We start from the raw sequence: 10054 nt of genomic DNA, 5'->3' as shown, positions 1-10054 counted from the left end.
TCTTAAGATAAGAGGAAGGGCCGCGGGACAGGACGGGGGTCGCTCGCTGCCCCTTCTCTACACAGGGCGGTCTCTGGTGAAGACTTGTGAACGAATCTGGTGACTCGCTGAGATGCTGTACCGGCTTCTGGGATTCTCCTTCCGGCGTGGGTGTTCGTAGCACGCGCTAAAAATAGGTGTTTCTCCCCTGAGTGGCTGGCTTTGAGAACCAAAGGCGGTGAGGACACCCTCTAGCAAATCCCTCCTGAGCTCTTTGGCCTCTGCAGCTTATGACTGCTTCAGAGCCAGAACCTGGGATTCGATCCACAGAGCCTTTTTTCCCAGTCCCTTTGTAGGCTGAGAGGCCGGGCAGACTTTGATGGCTTTTGAAAAGTCAGTGTGGCCGCTCTGTGCAGTCACTTGAGAGCAAGCCCCTGTCTTCCATGTGTATGCGGGAGGCTCCCCGGGGGGGGGGCAGTCAGAAGAGAGAGCCTGCCCCCAGCAGACTTGCTCTCTGTGGCTGTAGGGGTGTAAAATGTCTTGGGTGTGGAGTCTGCTGTGGGCCTGGCCATATTGCAAGAGAGACGGAGGCATCGCCTGCCCTGCCCTGGAGTCTGGAGGGGTGTCATGGTCTCCCTCTGCTTTCTGTGAGTTCAGGGCTGGCCCAGATCCAAGAGTGGCAGACCCTTTGTAGAGGATGCTGGGAACTGGCGCAGTGAAGCATCCTGCCCCAACATCCTTCAGCACCCTTTTGTGTCTCCCCCAGAACTGCTTTGTTTGCCCCCCTCTGAACCTTTTCTACCTGACCTGTCCTGTTTGGGTTGGCCGAACAGGCTGGCCAGCCCTGCTGGGTTGGCACTTTCCCACCCAGGTCTTCCAGGCTGACCCTACACTTGCTCTTCATTCTCAAGAGCCCTGCAAAGTAGGCTGAAAGGGGCAGATATTGCCCAAGGCCCCATGGAGAGCTTGGGGGGCACACATATCTAGGCCTCCCCAGTCCAGCTGTCTGACCCCGGCCAGTTTTGCTGAAGCTCAGCAGGAAGCCCAGCATGCAGTGCTGGGTCATTCTGGAAGGTCTTTGCGCTTTCCGGTTTCTCAGCACCAAGGGGGCAGCTCCCCCCCCGTGTCCTCCCGGAGAGGTAAAAAGAGTGGGAATTATTCCAACTTGAGATTCTTTCAGGAACCCCCAAACCTGGTTTCAGTGCCCGATCTCCTCTCTGGAATGCATGAAGAGGAAGCAATGATGAGTGCTTTGAGCATGTGCAGAGTGCATTCCCCCTGGTCACCAACACCAGCACTCGTTTGTCTAACTTTGAACCCCAACACCTCTCTGAGAACCGGTGCTGATTTTATCCTAGCGAGGAGTACAGTCTCTCTCCCGCCCCAGCTCCTGCAGGGGGGTGCTGGGGTCTAACCCAGCCACCCTTTTTAAGGGTGATGGTAAACCAGGAGTGCGTGTGTGTGGAGGGGGGGCTACTTTATTTTGCATGTCAGAGAAGAATCACACCTGAGCAGCAACTCTTGGCTTGAGGGGCCGGCTCTCAGTCTTGACGATGTGCTGGCGCTCTCTCTCTCTCTCTCTGGTTTTGCTGTCATGGAAAATTACTTGCAAGATCCCCGGGTTGCTTGGCAATTTGCTGGCATCATCACTGTACGCTTTTCTCCCCCCTCCTTTCTGCAAAAAGGAGGGGCATCCCATGTTGTAAATATTATGGGGGGGAGGAGAAGGGAAGCACATAAAAGCTTGACGCAGGCACACAGCCAGAAGTTATTATGCGCCCGTTTCCTCTGGCACAGCGGCTGGGACTGCTGGATACCCGAGGCCCCGGGGAGGCCATGAGGAAGCCAGACAGGAGCCCCGGCCGGGTGAGTACCTGGCCGCCATGACTTCCTCTTGATCCGGCGGCCCTCTCTTGGTCCACTTGCCACGCAGAGAGAGGCAGTGCAGGATGTGCGGCCGAGGGGAAGGGTCACAAAAGCAGGGTTGGTGGTGGTTTGGGGCCGCCCCATCTCTTGTGAGGCCGCATCTCTGTGTTGTGGGGTGAGACTGTGTGCATCCTTGAGATCTCTCCTTGGACGTCGGACTGGAACTTTCTTCCACTGAACAAGAGCTGTACTGAGTGATGTAGGAAATGCACTCTGCATGTGCTCAGCGGCCCTCTGTGTTATGCTCCACATGTTCCCAAGCAGACCTTTGGCAATGGAAACTGGTTCTGGGGCAACAGTTTGGCTCCAGTAAGGCCTCCATCTCAGCGGTCGGGTCCCCTTGGTGGCAGTGTGCCCCCCCCCGCTTCTTTCCAAGGGTGTGGCTCGGATCTTTCCTCCCTCTCCTAGATTAGATTCTGCCTTTCTGCGCGTTGGCTGTGTTGTGCAAGCAAGTGTGATCGTGTGCAGGGGGCACACAAGTTCCTGGGTGGGAGCAGAAACCTGGCACGATTCGGTTGGGGGGAGAAATGAGGCGTTTTTCTGGTGGGGAGGCACAGCTGTGTTGTAAGCCAGATGTGTGAAGTTGGAGCCCTTCCCCAAGGAGGCGCTAGGGCTCACCTTTGCAATCCAGCCTCCTGTGAGTTACAAACTCTTCGCCCTATTTCCAGGTGGGTGGGGTGTTGGCAGTGGTTGCCCTATGGCAAGAGGCACTCTGCACATGCTCTAAAGTTCCCTCTGTTAGTCACTAGCATGTTTTAAGTGTGAGCCAGGCACTTGAAATAGGTTCTGGGGTTAAACCCTGCCTCCAGTTAAGCCCCGTTGGATGTTCCTGCAGGCAATTTCGTTCTGGAGCAGGGTTCTCTCCGCCCACAGCTCAGCCTGCTGCTCCGTGGCTACGGCTGCCTTTGGCGTGCCTCAGTGTCCCCTCTGGGGCTTCCCCCTGGTGGCTTGGCCCACGGCTGCTTGTTTACAAGGAGCAGGGTGGCAAACCTGGCACCAGCTGCTCCTGCCGCCACCCGCAGGAGGCCACCCTGAGGGTTCGGGGGTTGTCATTTCCCATGAAAAGCCCTGCTGGCTCCTGCCCCCTCCCATGCTAAGCCCTGCCGTGGCGGAGGTGGTGGTGGGGGAGTTGAGGGAAAGTACCTGGCACCTGCTGCTTTTGAGGGGGGCTGGAATAGCAGGATTCGGAAGTCACAGTCCTGACATTTGCATTGGGGGCCCTTTGCAGAAAGAGGGCGGGGGGCAGGTCTATGGAGATTCAGACCTTCAGAACCAGGGGTGGGGGGAAAGCGTCATTCCCAGCTCTGTGATGTGCGTGCTCTGGCTTTATCCACTGTGGTGAAAGAAAGGCACTCTGCATATGCTCACCCCTTAATTGAGGGTGGGCTTTGGCCCCCATCCCTCGCTCGGTCTGCAAGCGAAGGCATGGATGGGAAAGGGGTGGAACTGAGCACCCTTAAGGTCAAGAATCCACCTGAAACGTGGGGTTAAATAAATACAAATGGTCTAACGAATATTATATAATGAATTTAATACAGACCAAATGAACAACAAACTTATATACAGCCCTGTTGAAATCTCTATATATCTGTTATAAATATGAACATAAAGAACACACAAAAAACACACAAAAAATCAAACCAGACTCCCCCAGCAGGATCTCTGCCGTGTGCCTCTCCCTGCTGCCTCATCCTGCTCCGCTTTCCTTCTCTTTGGCTGTTGTGAAAATGCTGGTGCTTTTGAGCACGTGCAGAGTACTGTTCCTGTGACACTGGGACAGAAGGTTTGGTTTCCAAGAAGGCCTTAGATGGGGGAGGAGAGGATTGTCCTCCGGGGCAGCTTCAAAGCCTACCTCAGCCCACAATGGAAACTCTGCCTCATGCGTGCTGCGGAGGTTTAGTTTTGTGTCTTTGCTGCTGACGGCTGCAGCCCACAGTGTGTTTGTGAGCCTGGGGGGGGGGGTGGCATTCAAGAGGGTTGCTGCTCCGGGTTAAGCAGGGCGTGAACTCCCGAGGGGGCTCTCCGGAACCACGGCCCTTTCTGCTTTCTCCATCTGTGAGCTGAGAGCCCTTGGGCCCGCTCCACATGAAGGATGGCAGGGCTTTCCCGAGGTGGCCCCCGGCACCTATACCCACTGTTCCCGTGCACAGCTGTCCCGGTGTCTGACGAAGGGAGCTTCAGCTCTCAAAAAGTTACAGCTTGAAAAGCATGTTGGTCTCTGGGGTGCTGCTGGACTCCAATCGAGCGACTGTTCCTGAGTTTCCTTGTTCTAACTGCACTGGAGGGTGACGGTTCCGCTTGTTTCTGATCCAGCTGTTTTTTGGTGGAGACTAGATTTTGTAAGCAGCCCCCAAAACATTCGCAGAGATGAGATGCAAAGAACTGGGGGGACTCAGGGGAGGCCCGGCTGGTGGCTGTGGGCAGGATCCAGCCTAGGAAGCCACTGCTTCTGGCCCTGCCACATTTTTGGGCAAGGTGTGGTTGATGTTTTGCTTCTTGGGTGTCGAAGACAATCCAGGCATAACCTGAGACAGGATTTGGTACTGGAGGCTGTCTCCAATATGGAGTTGGAATTAAGGCAAGAATGCTTCTGAGCATACAGTGAGAGGCTTCCCTCCCAGCAGAGAGAAATTACAGTCAAAAGTCCACATCCCTGGGAGACAACCACATGCGCTTTCCAAGTCCAAAGGGTCGATCCTCCAGACAAGCATGTGCTCCGGCTGCTGCCTCTGCCAGCTAAGTCTTATGGGCCTCTCAGGGGAAACTTGCAGCAAGGTCCTTCTCATACGCTAATTGTTACCTAAGACTCTTTTCGTACCCACCACCTGGCTGGAGCTGCAGTAGAACCCACAGCTCTACACAGGAGGGGAAGCTCAAAGTCTTAACTCCACTGCCTCTACATGGGCAGCTGGAGATCCAGGCAGGGGAGGGGCTGTGGCTCAGTGGTAGAGCCCCTGCTTGGCATGCAGAAAGTCCCTGGTTCAATCCCTGGCATATCCAGTTGAAATGACCAGGCAGCAGGTAATGTGAAAGACCCTCAGCCAGAGAGCCGCTGCCAGTCTGAATAGACAATACTTGACCTTGACCAAGGGTCTGATTCAGTAGAAGGCAGCTTCATGTGTGTTGGGAGGGGCTGTGCCTCAGTGGTAGAGCCTCTGCTCGGCATGCAGAAGGTCTCAGGTTCGATCCCCGGCATCTCCAGTTAAAAGGACCACATGATGGGAAAGACCTCAGCCTGAGACCCTGGAGAGCCACTGCCAGTCTGAGCAGACAACACTGACTTTATTTAGTAGATTTTTTAAAGTCTTAAAACATTAAAACGTTATAAATGAGTTAAAAAGAACATAAAAGCAGATAACAAATATAAAATATTAACATTAAAATACATAGTTAGCATTATACTACTAACAAAACAACCCAAACGAGGGTTGCACTCGGAAGGCCAACCTGAAAATGTTTGCAACGGCTTTTGCAATGTGTGGTCTTAGCGTAAGAAGGTCCTGGGTGGGATGGAGAACACGGGACGCTGATGCTTCTGAAACAGTTGAAGGGGCTTTCAGACAGAGCCGGTGGAAGGCCTTGCCCCAGTCAGGTGCCGGTGCCAGAGGCCTCCCCGGAGGTCTCTCACCTGCCTTTTGTCCCCAGCTGCTGACCGCTTGCTGCTAGTAGGAAAGGTATTTCCAAAGAGAGGAGCAGAGTTAGATGTGGAGCCCCCAAAGTGATTCCTCCTGCCTCTCTTGCTGCGTGGCGTTTCCACAGGCTGTTGTGTGGTTCAGCGTGCTTCAGCAGGACATCTCTCAGTGAGGGCCTGCCAGAGACCCTTCCTCAGTACTGCTTGCTTGAATCGTTGCTCTTTTTTGCTGATGTGTGGAAAGGGGACTGTGTTCCCCCCAGATATTACCGCCCCAATTCCTCAGAGTCTTGTGGGGGTGGGTGGGGAGCAAGTGGATGTTTTTTTTACCACCTCTCAGTGGGTCTTTCTTCCCTTCTCAGATCAAGCCGTGGAGGAAGCTGAAGAACATGGTCCATTGGTCTCCGTGCGTCGTGTCCTTCAGAAAACGCTACCCATGGGTGCAGCTTGCTGGCCATGCAGGTAACTGTGGGGGAAGGGAAGAGAGCCCATGTTCCATGGGGGGGGGGTGTCTGCAGAATGGGCCTGCTTCAGAGGATGGCAGCAGGGCTATAATTGGTGCCTGGAGCAGGATTCCAGCTCCACTGCGCGAACCTTGACGCCACCTCCCAGCTGGCTCCTGCTGTCCCAGGGCAAATGTCTCCTTCTCTCTTCCTGCCACCCCCTCCCAGTTATCAATGTCTCGAGAACCAGCGTGGCGTAGTGGTTAAGTGCTGCGGACGCTAACCTGGTGCCGGAGAAGGGGATGCAGGAGGGCCTTGCTGCACTACCAAGCGGGGCCTGCCCACTCTTCACCTTTGCCCCTCTGCAGGCAGCTTCAGGGCCGGGGATTTTGGGCGCATCCTGAAGAAGTACTGCTCCAGTGAGCAGCAGTGCCTAGAGCAGCTGGCGTCTGACGTCCTGCAACCCCACGTCCCAGCGTACTACGGCCTGGTGGAGCGCGACGGGGAGACCTACATCCAGATGGAGGACCTTCTGTCCGGCTTCGACGCCCCTTCCATCATGGACTGCAAAATGGGGGTCAGGTGAGCCCTGGAATCAGTGGCCAGGAAAAGCACGGAGGGGTCACAGAGCCTATGCCACATCAAGGCCTGACACTGTGCTCCTCACCGTGACAGGACATACCTGGAAGAGGAATTGGAGAAGGCCCGGGAGCAGCCCTGTCCACGCAGGGACATGTACGACAAGATGGTGGCCGTGGACCCGACAGCCCCCTCCCCGGAGGAGCACGCCCAGCTGGCCGTCCTGAAGCCGCGCTACATGCAGTGGAGAGAGACCCTCAGCTCCACCACCACCCTCGGGTTCCGGATTGAAGGCATCAAGGTGAGGTGTGTGCGGGAAGGGGGGGCATCTCCCCTTGAGGATGCTTCTTGGACATGGGGAAAAACAAGCTCACCAGCCAGCTCTGCCCCTCCACATTGGGATGGAACCTGGGACAAGTTGGGGGTGTGAGGGATCCAGAGAGAGACAGAGGCACGGGATTCCCCTCCTCTGCTGATTCCCTGCCATTGCTCTGGCTTGGGGCGAAGTGTCTGCTTCAGTCTGCCCTTTGCCTCTGCATCACGTGCCGGACGGGTCTCTGTTTTTCTTCCCAGAAAGCCGACGGCGCCTGCAGCACCAGCTTCAAGAAGACGCGGCAGCCGGAGCAAGTGGTGCAGGCCATCTGGGACTTTGTGGACCGCGACCGGCACATTCTGGTGAGGAGGAGGCTGCTGCCGCATGTGGGGGTGGGGCAGTGCCTTGGGGCACCCCGGCTGCTGCAATGTGGGGGCTTGCATGTGGGGACTGGCGAGTTGTGACCGGGGGTGGAGGGTGGGCTGCATTCCTGCCACATCTTTTCTTAGCCCTGGGAGATTCTCCTATGCCCTTTCCCTCCCTCCACCTTGGCTAGCTTTGGAAGGTGTACTGAGACACCTCCAGCTGCTCTCTGAAACCCCCCCCCCCACTTCTCCCATGGTGGAGTCTTTGCACAACCAGTTTGCCACAGGCAGAGCGAAGGCCGAGTGAGTGTGGAGAAGAAGAGTCGCCTCCCCTTCCAGGGAGCGTACAGCCACGCAGGTTCCTCATGCTCCTTCCTTTCCTTCCAGACGAGCTATCTGGAACGGCTGAAGGATGTGAGGCTGGCTCTGGAACAGTCGGAGTTCTTCAAGGCACACGAGGTGAGCTGTGTGGGGGCCTCGCAGGGCTACCTGCCCCAGCACTGTGGCTCAGCCCCCCATTCCTCCCCCACCCCCAGCCTGGCCTCCCTCCAGAGTTGTCTCTCGGCCTGGCCAGAACGCTCTCTCTCTTGCTTCCAGGTGGTGGGCAGCTCCCTGCTCTTTGTCCATGACCACACTGGGCTGGCTCGCGTCTGGATGATTGACTTCGGCAAGACGGTGCCCCTGCCTGCCAAACAGACGTTGACCCACCGGCTGCCCTGGGTGGAAGGGAACCGCGAGGACGGCTACCTGTGGGGACTGGACAATCTTATCGCTATCCTGGAGAAGATGCTGGATGAATGAAGCAACCACTTGGCCAGACTCTCCTTGGGCAGCTGGAGACCAGGATGGCACCACCAACCTGGCCCCAGTGCCGTGCTTTTAATTTATTCAGCCAGATATGCTACCACTGCTCAGAGGTGGGACGGGGAAGAGACTCTGGGGGTGCTGGAACCCCTGCTACATGCCCACCACTGCCAGGTGGACAGGAGTGTCTGGAGAGGGACCTGGGTCAGCCCGGCCAGAGCTGTTGCATCTCTTAAGTTATTTATTGTAGGAGAATGGGATAGTCTGCCTCCCCTACTTTGCTGAGGGCCTCTGTGTCTTCCCCAAGCTGCTATGCCGTGGGGAGAAAACACTTCCAGGGACTTCTGCAGGGAATCGGGCGAGCCCCTGGGAGCAGCTGGATCCAGTGAACCCAGCAGGGCAGCTGTTTTGACCCAGGATGAGTCCTCGAGCACCCGGCTTTGGCTGGGGGAAGCAGCATGACTTTTGGACAGCCAGAAAGGGGGTAGAGCTTATCTAATGTTTTTCCCAGTCCCCGCCCACCAGAGCCCAGCTGCATGGTGCCAGGCTGTTTGGTTTGGGAGACGGAAAGATAAAAGGGCACCTGTCTACTCTTTCATCTGGATCCTTCCCGTCCCCCCACACACACTGTTGGGGGCTGGGCACAACCTTTCTCACCCCGTCTAGAAATGGCGGACTCCCTAGAGCAGCGGGGGTTTTGTGTGACTACTTTGACCTCAACACCTTCCCAAAGTGCCTGTCTGTGGTGCTAAACTGGGGAGGGATTTAGTGAGAAGCAATCTTCGGGGGGGGCAAATTTTAAATGCTGGGGGGGGGGGCTCCAGCCCTCTAGTGAAGAGCACAGTGCCCTCATAATCTCTTTGTAAACGTTGACACTTAAAACATTGTTAAAGGGACAAGACTCAGGTGCCGCTGTGTGTTTTCTTCCATGCTTGTCTGTGGGTCGGAAGGGTTGGACTCTTGCTCTCGTTTCCACCTGGTGTGCTTATCGTGGAGAAATGTGGCTGAGTCCAACTTCAGGCTATGGGGGCTGCCGCACAAGTACCGCAGGAAGGGATACCTGCCGCCCCTTCCCTTTCCAGTCCTGCTGGCCCAGTGTATGGAAAGTGCCACCAAGCGGCAGCCAACTTATGGCAACTCCCTGTGGGGTTTTCAAGGCAAGAGATGAGCAGAGGCGGTTTGCCTTTGCCTGCCTCTGTGTAGCAACCCTGGACTTCCTTGGTGGTCTCCCATCCAAGTACCACGGCTGACCTTGCTTAGCTTCCGAGATCTGATGATTTCAGGCCATCCCGGTCAGGGCAGACGCCCATAGCAAGTATCAGCCTCACAAGGACAGACACAGCATCTGTATCCTGGAGGGAGGCTTTCCTTGGCCACCAGGCTTCTTGCCTGCAATGGACCCTTCTGGTGCATTGTTAATACTTGAGACGTGTCACAACCTTCACTGCGGTTCATTCTCAGAATAATGGCGCACTCTTACTCCCAATTCACAGCAGGGGGAAACTGGGGGTACCTTTGTTTCACATTTTCCCATGCAGGGGGCAGCTCCTAGGGGTGAGTGCCCAGGGCAGAGAAGGGCCCTGGTGTGTTTGTTCTACTGACAGGGTGGAGGCACTTTGGCACAGCAGCCTGAGACAGCTCCTTCCCCCCTGCACGGTCTGCATCTTCAGCCAACTCCCAGTTGCCCATCTTGGTCTCCAAGAGGACCTTTCTGCTTTCCCAGACCCTCACACACACACCCCTCCAGCCAAAAGCCCCCCCCTTCATGATTTCATTCACACCTGAGCTGGCAGAACCACAGCCTGACAGTTTGCCCATCAGAACGCCTGGGTTCTTGTGCCAAACGCCTGAGTGACAATGGAGGTTAACGTGCTGCCTCTGCAATCCCCCACCATGGATCGGGGACACTTGCTGGAGCATCGCTTTGGCTCTTTCCCCTAGGAATTATTTTGAGTGGCATTAAAGAGTTTGCCACTTTGGACTTGAAAGGGAATTCCAGACACACACACACGAC

At 56.0% G+C, this 10054-nt stretch overlaps 1 protein-coding gene across 1 annotated transcript; it reads left to right on the top strand.

Moving 5' to 3' along the window:
• Positions 1-1731: 1731 nt before the first annotated feature.
• ITPKC (inositol-trisphosphate 3-kinase C) lies at positions 1732-8086 on the top strand. Its single transcript, XM_056847479.1, has 7 exons — positions 1732-1845; positions 5899-5998; positions 6348-6561; positions 6655-6859; positions 7132-7233; positions 7624-7695; positions 7834-8086. The coding sequence occupies exons 1-7, from the start codon at positions 1753-1755 to the stop codon at positions 8035-8037; spliced, it is 990 nt and encodes a 329-aa protein (XP_056703457.1). The 5' UTR covers positions 1732-1752; the 3' UTR covers positions 8038-8086.
• The last annotated feature ends 1968 nt before the right edge of the window (positions 8087-10054 follow it).

The sequence above is a fragment of the Euleptes europaea genome, chromosome 3, assembly GCF_029931775.1.
Source record: "Euleptes europaea isolate rEulEur1 chromosome 3, rEulEur1.hap1, whole genome shotgun sequence".
Taxonomy (NCBI): domain Eukaryota; kingdom Metazoa; phylum Chordata; class Lepidosauria; order Squamata; family Sphaerodactylidae; genus Euleptes; species Euleptes europaea.
This window is presented reverse-complemented; position numbering and strand designations above follow the sequence as displayed.